At 42.7% G+C, this 13,223-nt stretch overlaps 1 protein-coding gene across 7 annotated transcripts in view; it reads right to left on the bottom strand.

Annotated features, from left to right (window-relative positions):
• Positions 1-8,049: 8,049 nt before the first annotated feature.
• Positions 8,050-13,223, bottom strand: part of si:dkey-230p4.1 (trichohyalin) — a 56,295-nt gene continuing 51,121 nt past the window's right edge. For all 7 annotated transcript variants that reach the window (XM_030380667.1, XM_030380666.1, XM_030380669.1 and 4 more), the window contains one exon: positions 8,050-8,488. In XM_030380667.1, coding sequence (XP_030236527.1) covers positions 8,261-8,488 — 228 coding nt within the window. In that variant the 3' untranslated portion in view covers positions 8,050-8,260. The remainder of the gene's footprint in view (positions 8,489-13,223) is intronic.

Below are 13,223 nucleotides of genomic sequence, written 5' to 3'. Positions count from 1 at the left end.
CGCACTGAAGCCCATGGGTCGGAAAAGAAGACCAGCACGCTGGCGCCTCCCCCCAAGCACATGGATGTGCCCCCGAGACAACTGCTGCTAACCGCGGTCACCACAACACTACTGGCAGCGCTCAGCAACACCCAAAGGGATGAAGCCGTAAACCTACAGGGAAGCCCCGCAATTTTAATTGCACAAAGGTGAGTCCTAGTACTGCGTCTTGCTCCAGGCTACATATCAAGCATAAATGAAAACTACCTGCATGTTGCACAAAACAAATGCTCCCCCTCTCTCGTCCAGACACCGAGCAGAAAACAAAGTAGACCAAGTTTAATTTAATCAATAATATTTAAACTTAACAAACCTCAGAGTGTCTCCCCAATGCCAATCAAGGCTTTACCACGACACACAGCGGTGCACTTTCCTATAGCCTCTTGGCCACCCGAATCAATTCATTTAACAACAAGAACAACAAGTGACACCTCCTTTCCTTCAACAAAGGAACGTCACAGGAGTTACACCCAAGTAATCAAGTGTGCCCCTACCAATCAAGGCACCTGGGAGCCACACAATCAACAAAAACCGAAATCAATCGATTTGCATTCAACCAAAAATGCTTACCACTACCTGATTCAAACGGACGAGGCCCCAATTTGTCACGGCCCAGCTCTTGGCCATAAGAAATATAGAGACACACCGAGGTTTAAACTGAAAAGTAACCATCATTTATTAACAGACACAAAGTTTAACCAAAAAGAATGGGTCTGGAGAGGGAGAGAGCCATGGGCAGACTGGTGAGCCTTTTATCTGCTCCTCCCCAGGAGAGACCTGGGGAGGAGCAGAGGATCTTGCCCAGGTTACCTATAACAGTCAGAGGGCCGTCACAGTGTGTGTGTGTGTGTGTGTGTGTGTGTGTGTGTGTGTGTGTGTGTGTGTGTGTGTGTGTGTGTGTGTGTGTGCTCAGGGATGGAAATTAATGGCGGGTGAATTGTGTCACTTCACCCGCCACTGTGTCGGGTTGTACTTTCCAGTCAGGTCAGATCGAATTTGCATATTTAATACATTCGTCATACGGCGCTGCACAGTTCCACAACCATTACTGTCAACATCCGGTCCCCTTCTTCTTCTACGCCTCTTTTGCTGAACTGCGACTGTCAACATCCGGGATAATATACCGGTAACAGGGCTCACAAGTCTCCCACATTCGGCGTGAGACACACGCAATTCAACCAATGCACACGCTCACACGCCACACTTCGAATTTCTCATGCAGAGAAATTACCAGGATAGCGCCCACCAATTTGGCCCGCTATTTAACAGTGTTACAGGTAGGAATCAAATGGGTTTCCCGTACGTAGGGTAACCAGACGTCCTCTTTTGCCCGGACATGCCCTCTTTTTGAGACACTTTAAAAAAAAAAATCGTCCGGGATTTTATTAAAGCCTCATACATTTTCACATTGAATTTGCGTTGCGTTTCTCTGGGTCGTTCACAAACTAGTTAGGCTACACCCTCCCCTACTCAGTTCTGTTTGCCATTGGGGACGCTATACCTTTTTTTGGGTGGGCTAAATTTGCCTAAATAGCCCACCCTATTAATTTGTCTGCAAATCTAATATTCTACCTTTAAGTTTACACAATGAGAGGATGGATGCTGTTTACACTAATGAACAGGCTCAAAAGGGCTTTGAAATCTAGCACAACCTTCCTGCAGGAATCTCTTACCTCTGATTGGTAGGTGGGCATCTCCTGCAAAACCAAAAATAAAGCATGAGCGCATCTAACATAGTTTCTGCTGTTTTGTCTGTCAATGAGGCTAGCTAGTCTTTATCAGAAAATCCACGATTTCCAGCTGTGTTATAACATGACCAGGTAATAATCTGTCAGATGTCTATTAAATGACAGTTGACCACAAGGTGATTCTATGCCTCTTCTTGAATTGCTTCATGCTTTAGTCAGCAGAGGCATGTAATGGTGCGCAGCATGATAAGCATGTCTGTTGAGAGTGATGTTCTTGAGAAAATAGAAAAAGAAAAATCATGGATAATATAATAATACTACATTTACAACAGTGTTGTCTATAACTTAGATAAAAAGTTTAAGTTATAAACAATTTATTTATTCTTTGAGAGCTAGTCTAGCCAAAATGTGTTTAATCCTTTCCTCTGGGATGAAATACTCATTGGTATTATGAGTTTAACTGAGGTTAAACTGTTACAAAAGGTCTGTGCTTTTCAGACAATAAACCAGCAGAATGTTCAAAAGTATACAATGTGTTGGATTGATGGATAAATAGATAGATATACCCCCCACCAGAATAAATTTAGGATTTCCACCAGGTCACCCTAAAATGCAGCAGAATGCAGGAAAATGCAAAACATGTTTCACTGTAACCCAGTGCTCATCTGTGGGGATGGCGAAATGCTGTGATAGTCTGCTTACCACAAAGCATACTGTAGGTCAGGTCGTGTACAGGTAGCTAAGTAGATGGGACTGCCGACAACTTCTCTGTACTTCTTTGCATCAGCCATTTCAGGCGCATCCTCAGAATAGTCTATCTTTTAGTCACATGGTGTCTCCCTAGTTCTACACTCCTGCATGTCAAAACGATTCAGGATCTTTCCAACATACTTTCCTTGTGACATCTTCACGCAGCCATCAGACTGGCTGAAGTCCATGCCCAGGAAATGCTTTAACCTGCCTAGGTCCTTCATCTTAAACCTGGTGGAAAGCATGGTCTTCACCTGCTCTAGACTCTTGGTCTGAATCCGAATACTCATACTTGACTACTATATAGTATGCATTTTGTAGTACGCCAAAAATATAGCGCGTCCGAATGCTCAGTACGCATTGTGTAGTACGGAAGACGTTCCCGAATGCGTACTACCGCCAAAGTAAACCACAGAGTTCACTACGCTATCCCACAATGCAACCGGAGTCTGGTAGCGAACGAAGAAGAGATGGCTGACCCGACACCACCAGAAAGACGTTGTAGAAAGCGGCGAAAAAAGAGACATTAAAAAGAGTAAAATAGTAAAGTAAGTAATTAAGTAAAAAGAGACATTTTTAATTGAATAGCAACGATGACAAGACGGAAAACAGGTAACTTGTCAAGGTGATTTTGCCGGCATCTGAGGGGAGATATGTCATCTCCAAACATCCGGTGGAGTTTCGGCGATGTTCGGAAGCGTTCGGAGGCGTTCTACGCATAGCTGTAGACCGTACTACACTGTCAAGTGTAGTACCGTCAATTAGTAGACACTGAACAGAAATAGTATGTACTAAGTATTCGGATTCAGCCTAGACAGCTTTTTTCATGTTTCGATACGAAACGTTGTTGACCCGCTTACAAATGCACTATTACCGGCCATATCTGACCGCACTCCTGACAGTAAATCTGTACATCGTTTGGTTGATGTGTCCCCAATCTCTTCACTTCCAATTTTTCCTCCAAAGACATTAAAGAAAACCGATTAGAAAGTAAATAATCCACTTCGTTCATTTTCATGCTAACGCCCGCCATACTGCACATGCGCTACTGTGCTGTGATTGGTCGAAGGTCACTGTACTGTAGCTACTGTGCTAGGTCAGCCTTTGGGCTAAACTAATTTAGCCCAAATGGGAGAGTAGGGTCTGTCTGCGTCCTGCAAGACGGAGGCGTAACTTGTAGTCGGCGTAACTTGTAGTAGGAGGCGTAACTTGTACTAGGAGGCGTAACTTATACTTTTCTAAATCGCGGTCCACGCAAGATCTTTTCTTTTCGCGGTAAAAAAAAAGCAAATATATATAAAATGAGGGGTTGTAATGTGAACGCTATAATATGAAGGCTTTCTCATAACTATCATCACTCATGTTAGTGACATTGTTCTTTTCTTGTTTCTATCAGTAATATTTATTTTAATTCATTGTTTTCTATCTCATGCAGGACCTTGAAAACATGCAGCATGCGATCAATAACAATATTTATTCAATAAAATTATTTGAATTATTAATCTGCTGTCTTTAATTCTTTGAATTATTAATCTGCAGTCTTTTTGTTAAAGGTATAAAGGGATTAAGTAGGCTAAACTTAAGCAGGTTCCCCACGTTAAACTGCTATATGCATTACATGTCATTGTAAAATTGTAATAGGCTTCTTTTCTTAAATGCATATGACTCAGGGATGTCAGTTTCAAGTAAGGCTATGATTAAGCTAATCAAGAGCATATCAAGATTAAGCTAATCAAGAGCATATTTTTAAATGAGCGGGTCGGGTGCATTATTTTTATGTAAGGCCTAATATTTGAGGTCCGAGTTGCGGTCATTTATGTACCCGCGCACCACTGCTGCATACAGATCACTTCCGCGATTTGGAAAAGTACTAGACACGCCTCCGACTACAAGTTACGCCTCCGACTACAAGTTACGCCTCCTACTACAAGTTACGCCTCCGACTACAAGTTACGCCTCCGACTACAAGTTACGCCTCCTACTACAAGTTACGCCTCCGACTACAAGTTACGCCTCCGACTACAAGTTACGCCTCCTCCGACTACAAGTTACGCCTCCTACTACAAGTTACGCCTCCGTCTTGCAGGACGCAGACAGATACTATTGGAGTGGGAAGCACATGAAGGGGGCGTGTCAGGGCACCTGTCAATCAAACGTCAATGGAAGCTTACGCTACTGCGCTCAGCGTGTGTTTTAATATCCATCCGTCTCGGAGGTCCGAGCAGAGGTGTGTAGAGTACTGAAAATCTATACTCAAGTAAAAGTACAATTACTTCCTTCAAAAGTACTTGAGTAAAAGTAAATATTCCAATTGTAAAAACCTACTTGAGTAAGAGTAAAAAAGTACTTTGTTTTAAAGTTACTCAAATTACAAGTTACTTTACATTTTTGTATTGCAGTGCTCGGATCAGTGAAAAAGACCTAACGTGTGTATGTGTGAGAAAGATGCACTCTCAAACATTTCTTCACAAGTTGCTTCATTGTGTATTGTTCATTAAACAAACATAGGCCATCAAACAAATTTACACTAAACATGTAATTTAACTTCAGCTTTGACTAAAGCATTGTAGGAACAGTTACCAATTAAACACTAACCTGGCTGGGGGGGGGGGGAGAGAGAGAGAGAGAGAGAGAGAGAGAGAGAGAGAGAGAGAGAGAGAGAGAGAGAGAGAGAGAGAGAGAATAGGATACCCCTTAACAGTGGTATAATGAGCACATACACATACTGTCGTGATCTATTGCTTAATTATAAATAGCTCTGGTTGTTGTTTCTGTTCCACGACATTTTGTATGTCATGTTTGTGGTGTGGGATGAAGAGAGTGGTAATGAATCAGATGTAGTGAGTGTAACATAATTCACCTACAGTATTTTGTTATGTGTTGTTCTTTCAATTGTGTTGTCGTTTACTGCATGCCATTTACTGTTTTGTTGGTTCAGGGATCGCTATCCCTTTAAGGATTACGGCGTCTCATGACGTCAGAGCCCATGCGGGATTTGTTTACCTGCAGCACGTTTTGATTTCCGGCTTTTCTCTTTGACTAAATAAACGAGTCACACCACTGTGTGCTCAACGTGCGAAATTGTATCTTTCACTTATTGCAATTTCCACACAGATTTGTTTTGACGCAATTGCGATTCAGCCTACGCATAGCATGGTCTGGCTCGAGTCCTCAGCCCCAACGTAATTGTGAGCTGTCTCCCCGGCAATGGAATCGCTACAATATTGCAATCCAGGGAGGGGGCGTCGCTAACGTGTACGCTTGTATTACAGTCAACGAAGATAATATGTTTATCAAAATACTCATTTTAATGAAGGCACGATGGAAAATGTAATTGAGTAAAGAGTAGAATTCTAAATCAAATATTTACTCGAGTAAGAGTAAAATTACAGACTTAAAAAAGGAACGTGAAAAGTACTTTTTATCCGAAAAAAATACTTTTTTACTCATTTGCGTTACTTGTAACGCGTTACTACCCACCCCTGGGTCCGAGGATGTTACCTAGCGACACGCACAAACACGCCCCTTTTCCTCGGACGGCGATCTCGCCATCTCGGTTAGACTCAGTGGTGACCGAGCGAAATTCCGAGACAGAATTCAAGATGGCTGCGCCCATTGTGACTTGAAGTATGAACTGTTTTCATTGTGCTTGGACCACTTCGGTGGTTTAAATGGTAATTTCAATCACTCGTATTACTGCAATACCTTACTGCGTCCGTATCTCTGCCTGTGTACACAAATATATTGTATTTGTGTACAGCACTTTGGTCAACTACTGTTGTTTTAAATGTGCTATATAAATAAACTTGACTTGACTATGGCCTATCGCCTGGTCCTCTGCCAATGCTACCGCGATAACAGCTTTCCGGGTGGTGTCCATGTTTTCCTCCAACGACCGAGCGAAATAATAAAACGCTTGAAGTGTGGGCGTGGCGTCAGATCCGAGATCGGAGTCGGTTCGCAGAGAATACTCGAACGCAGCAGAAATGAAATTAGCCCAAATGGGGGCGTGTCACAACACCTGTCAATCACAATAAAATGGCCGCTTACGCCACTGTGCTTGGGCTGAATGACTTTAGCCCAAATGGGAAGCATATGAAGGGGGCGTGTCACGATACCTGTCAATCAAAATTGAATGGAAGCTTACGCTACTCCGCTTGGGCTGAATACATTTAGCCCATTCACAGGAAAAAAACGAAGATATGTCATATATCCTGTTTTTTTCTGTCACTTGTTGGTTCTGTTGCTCCTTTAGGTTCTACCAAAATTTAAAACAATATGTTCTAAGGTTTTTAATAATATTTTTTCATTTTTACTGTAAAAGGTAGGGAGGGCTTAGCCCTGTTAGCCCATTTATACCAGCCGTCCCTGCATGTGTGTGTTTGTGTGCAGTAGCTGACCAACAGCGAACAAAAACACAGCTTCCAATGTTTCACATAATTATACTAAATACTGTAAAATACACGCAGTAGTATATTGAACTAATACGTCTAAATACAATGTATACATCCATTATACATATATTAAATGTGATCTAGATGGAGCAAGGGGGTGGAGGTCTCACCGGCGGCCAGCACCAGCGCCAGGCCGGCGGGGATCATGGCGCTGTCAGGACCTCCTCTCTCTGGAAGAGACAAACAGGAAGTGATTCGAAAGCAGCTCGTATTATTCCAGGTCCGGAAGGGCGTGGAACGGTTCCCCCCCGGCTGCTCTGATCACTATCAGTCCGACTGGTTCCGCTGCCCCTGGGCCTTTGCACGGAGATCCGCTTCTTTACCCCGAGATATAGTGTCCCTAATATAGCATAATCTATATCTACCTATCTGTCAATATAATATGTGCGACCTTTTAAATTGAAAACCTGAAACACAGTGACATCAACGCATCACCTTCCACCGGCAGCTCCAGGAGTGAAGAGTCTGTCAGACAATCAGAGGGCGGCTCCCTAGGAGGCTCACATGGATCCTCTAAGGACCAGGCTGGCATCTCCACTGGGAGGGTACACCAGGAAATACACACTGACATAGTAGAGGAAATAAGCTAACTGGAGACAGAGACAGAGGCATGCAAGGACTTCAAAGACACTCCAGATGCTCACAAACTGCCATACCAGTTGGGAGAAATACAACATTGTGCGAAAGCAGCAGCAAGATTCGTCATCTGTTGTGATGAGAAGGACCTCGCCCCCCCCCCACCCTATAGACTCATCCCCCTGGACTCACTCTGCACACAATAATTGCACTAATCCTCCGTAATGTATTGTGTATTTAGAGTTTATCTTTAACTTATGTTTATACAAGATAATGTAATTTTTATAATATCGCACATTTTACTTTTTAAAGTAACAATTGATATGTATAGATATTTTGTATTTAAAGGTTCATACTTATTATATTATATACCTTTTTAACTTTTTATTTTATAACGCTGTTTATTTTATTGTTCACCTGCTTTGGCAATGCAAATGTATGTTTCTCATTCCAATAAAGCTTTTTGAATTGAATTGAATTGACATAGACAGAGAGAGGAAGTGTCGATGGGTATCTTGGGTCCTCTTATGTATTGGCGCTTGTGGATGCTCAATGACATTTTATTGAAGTAAGCATATTTTACAGTGATCCCTTCAAACATAAAACGAGGCAAGAAACACAACCTTGTGGTGAAGCTTCTAGACACTGACCCACCCTGATAAAACATATACACACACACACACATATATATATATATCATATAACTATCAGTACCAAACACTCTTCAACCTGGACCAACCAGGGCTGTATGAGTCATAAGTGGCTTAGAGACATTCTAAACTCCTCCTCCCTGAGGCTACGGTCCAATCGCTGGGTTTCAGTCTGCAGAACCGATTGGAGGGGCTTCCTGGAGACGGCATCCAGGGACAGGCTGAGGTCCCGCCGCAGGGAGAGAACCGATTGGTTGTTCTTAGAGGAGCTTTCGATGAAGTCCCACATCTCCTGACTGTCAAGAGAAAGAGTGAGACGCAAACGGTGGACCTAAAGGAGGAGCAGGGAGAGAGGAGGAGAGTAGGGAGGAGGAGAGGAGAGTAGGGAGGCGGAGGGGAGGAGAGATGAGAGGAGAGGAATCATGCATGTTAAACAACCACTTCACCTCATAGTGTGGTGCCGACTACAGTAACAACGACCACATCGGTGCAGGCAGTACTGTAGGACCAGAACTAAATGAGGATCTATTGCACCTGTGTATGGGTTATTCTCGGTTACTGAGGAGACATGAACAGACTAGGGGTTTTGGATGAGATGCTCCCCAGTCTGCTAATGCCTGTCAATCAGGAAGCTGATGATCCACTGACAGGTGGTGACAGGCACTGCAAACTGGGTGAGCTTCTGATGAAGGATTTCAGGGATGATGGTGTTGAACGCCGAGCTGAAGTCCACAAATGTCAATAGATTATTTGCCGATACATAATTGATGGCAGGGGCGTTTCTAGGTTTTTGAAATATCCGGGGCTTAGCCCAGAGGGAAAGGGAAAATCCAATTTTCTTTGTATGTTTTATTGCGCATGCAACATTTTTCATAATGCTTTACAAAAATACACAATACGCAGTTTATTATTGCTTTAAATAGCTTCCTGACTGCTGTGCTGCTTATCCCCAGACATCTTAAGTTCCATTCAAGTTATTTCAGAGTAAAATTAATACAAATGAGACAGACCTTACATATATATATATATATATATATATATATATATATATATATATATATACTAGTGGTGGGCCGTTATCGGCGTTAACAGCTGCGTTAACGCAAAACTTTTATCGCGCGATAAAAAAAATATCGCTGTTAATCTATTTTCAAACACTTTCTTGTTCGGACCCATCACGTGACTGAACTAACCAATCAGAAGCTAGAATTTAGACTGAGGTAAACGTGAGGGAATCAGAGAGGCAGATTCAACAGAATATCCTGACTGTGTTAAATATGTAAACATGTAAATATGTAATAATTGTGTAACATAAATATGTAAATGATTAACTGACAAAAAATTGTAAGTACATTTCTAGCAAATTAACTCCAATATAAATTATATTAATTTATTCTACAATTTTCAAATATTTAACTTCTAAACCTTACATTATTATGGATTATTACACGGCTCTTCTCAATGCTGTAGACTGCTCCATTCACTTGCATGGGCCTTCCCAACGTTCAGCTGTCAATTATTTTTGTATATGCTCCGTTCACTTGCATGGGCACTTCACAACTTCCGGCGGTGAATTATATTTGATAAATCACCATTGCCCAGTATAATTGACCGCTGTCAAGGTAAACAAACACATTTTTTGCCGTTTGCCATTTTAATCTAGATTAAAAAGAATATATATATATATTTTTTTTTTTTCTTTGGCTCAAAACATAGAAGCAGTAGCCTGCTATGTTCAAATGACATTTGTTCAAAGCAGTCGTTTAATTGCACTATAGGCTCTTTTTTTGTATCGTCCTGTTTTGATCAGTATATGCCAATGTTATCAATAAAAAATCATTTGCACAAGGCAAGCCGATGCACTTCACCATGTTGATAAGATAATTAAAATGAGAAGAATTATGGGACAAAAAAATCAAGGGATATTTAGCATAGAAAAATAATTTGCGATTAAACACGATTAATCGTGAGTTAACTATGACATTAATGCGATTAATCACGATTAAATATTTTAATCGCTTGACAGCTCTAATATATATATATATATATATACACATACATACATACATACATACATACATATATACGTATATATATGTATGAGTCCTTAGCCCAAGTGAAGGAGTTCAAGTACCTCAGGGTCTTGTTCGCGAGTAAGGGTACTATGGAGCGTGAGATTGGCCGGAGAATCGGAGCAGCGGGGGCAGTATTGCGTTCGCTTTACCGCACCGTTGTAACGAAAAGAGAGCTGAGCCGCAAGGCAAAGCTCTCGATCTACCGGTCGATCTTCGTTCCTATCCTCACCTATGGTCATGAGGGCTGGGTGATGACCGAAAGGACGAGATAGCGGGTACAAGCGGCCGAGATGAGTTTTCTCAGAAGGGTGGCTGGCGTCTCCCTTGGGGATAGGGTGAGAAGCTCAGCCATCCGTGAGGAACTCGGATTAGAGCCGCTGCTCCTTTACTTAGAAAGGAGCCAGCTGAGGTGGTTCGGGCATCTGGTAAGGATGCCCACTGGGCGCCTTCCTTGGGAGGTGTTTCAGGCACGTCCAGTGGGGAAGAGACCTCGGGGAAGACCCAGGACTAGGTGGAGAGATTATATCTCAACACTGGCCTGGGAACGCCTCGGGATCCCCCCGTCAGAGCTGGTCAATGTGGCCCGGGAAAGGGATGTCTGGGGCCCCCTGCTTGAGCTGCTCCCCCCGCGACCCGACCCCGGATAAGCGGACGAAAATTAGATGATGAGATATATATATATATATATATACACATATATATATACACATATACATACATACACACACACACACACACACACACACACACACATATACACACACACATTATATATATATATATATATATATATATATATATATATATATATATATATAGTCATTTTTTAACATATCGGCATCGGCCCGATAAGTAAAACTGGTCCGATATTAACAGCCGATATTTATTTCCTAGTCTAGTTGCCGTTGTGTGTGTTTTTTGCCCATGCGCAGCTTGTTTGGTCATGTGACATTGTCAGTGACGCAGCCAGAGACGCACGGAGAGGCAGTATAGAGTGGCGAAGTCACGCCCCTTCCGGTAGAGCTCATGGGACCTATGAGATTGAAAAATATGAATGGGTGTCAATGGAGAGAAAATAATTATTTTCTGGTCCCAGTCTTTATATGCCCTGGATTACACATATGTTGTTTGTGGATTTAAATGATACATTTTCATGCAAAGAAAACTAAAAATTTTCGTGAAGAAGTTTGATAATTTTAGGTTTTATGTGAGGCCGCTTTGTGAACTACAGCTCTACGCTGCTCTCGACGCATATGATATACGTCATCACACCCGCCCTTGGAACTCGGCACAGAGATGGCGATCTCTCTGCCCCACTTCACCGCTTTTTTCAAGGGGAGGATTAAAGCATCGAAAGAGGTGAAAACCATTATAAATCAGGGCACGTGCAGAGTTTCAGTTATGCCGATGGGAAGATTGTCGGTCTTCTCCACGCCAGTCGCAGGGAGCGTGACGTCACATACGAGCCGTGTAGTCTTTCTCGTTGTGTTTTCTCTACAGCCTTTTTCTGAACAATTGCACAATAAACGGTCGAACTCTTTGCATGAAGAATTATACTTTCAATCCACAAACACTGGCAGCAAGTAAAGGAGGCATTTACAGGAGCCTGTGAAGCAGCAGTCGGGCTCAAGAAGAGGACGCACCAGGAGTGGCTCTCACCAGAGACCCTTAGCAAAATAGAGGAAAGGAAGAAGCTAAAGAACGTACTAAACAATAGTAAAACCTGATCAGTTAAGAAAACAGCGGGGGAGGCGTACAGTAAGGCAGATAGAGAGGTCAAAAAGAGTGCACGGAGAGACAAGAGGAACTTTGTAGAAGAGCTTACAAACAAAGCAGAGGAAGCTGCAAGGCAGAATAACATCAAAGGGATATACAGTACAACAACATCCGACTGCTGACCAAAAAATACCAGAAAGGGAATCACCCAGTCAAGGATAAGGAAGGGAGGACACTGAAAACACAAGAAGAGCAAATTAAAAGGTGGGTTGAGCACTTTTCAGATACTGAACCAACCACCTCCGTCAATAAAGGCAGAAGTTCCCCTGTCAGTTGACTGTCAGTTGACACAAATCCTATATGACCTGTTTGGTAAGATCTGGGAGGAAGAAGACGTGCCTGGAGAATGGAAGGGAGGCCACCTAGTTAAAATTCCCAAGAAAGGCAACCTAAGCCTCTGTGGCAATTACAGGGGAATAATGCTTCTATCCGTCCCGGGCAAAGTGTTAAATGGAGTAATTTTACAACGCCTCAAGGCAGCAGTGGATGCAGAGCTTCGAGACAACCAAGCTGGTTTCAGGCCAAATAGATCATGTGCCGACCAAATAGCAACCCTGCGAATCATCCTTGAACAATCCCAAGAGTTTAGGTCCCCGCTTTACGCAGGATTTCTGGACTTTGAGAAAGCATTTGACAGTCTGGATAGGGAAGTGCTCTGGCAACTCATGAGACACTACGCCATACCCGAGAAGTTCATCAACATCATCAAGAACATCTATTCTGGAACGCAGTGTAGGATCATACATGAAGGCCAGCTGACGGAGGCATTTAACATCACAACAGGAGTAAGACAAGGCTGTTTACTGTCACCATTACTATTCCTTTTAGCGGTAGACTGGATCATGAGGCAAGCGACTTATGATAGACAAAATGGTATCCAATGGACCCCGTTTACACAATTGGATGACCTAGACTTCGCAGATGATATTGCGCTCCTGTCCCATAACCACCAACAAATGAAGGACAAACTGAGAGTGGTAGAACAGAGAGCAGCTGAAACAGGCCTCCGCATTAGTACACAGAAGACCAAAGTTCTCAAGGCCAATACCAAGACACTAGCAAGCTTGACAGTAAACCAACAACCAATAGAGGAAGTTGACTCCTTCATTTACCTGGGAAGCGAGGTAGCGAGTGATGGTGGATCAGAAGGGGACGTTAAGAGGAGAATAGGCAAGGCAAGAGCGGCATTTGGAATGATGGCGGCCATTTGGAGAG

This window comes from Gadus morhua, chromosome 16 (genome assembly GCF_902167405.1).
Source record: "Gadus morhua chromosome 16, gadMor3.0, whole genome shotgun sequence".
Taxonomy (NCBI): Eukaryota; Metazoa; Chordata; class Actinopteri; order Gadiformes; family Gadidae; genus Gadus; species Gadus morhua.
This window is presented reverse-complemented; position numbering and strand designations above follow the sequence as displayed.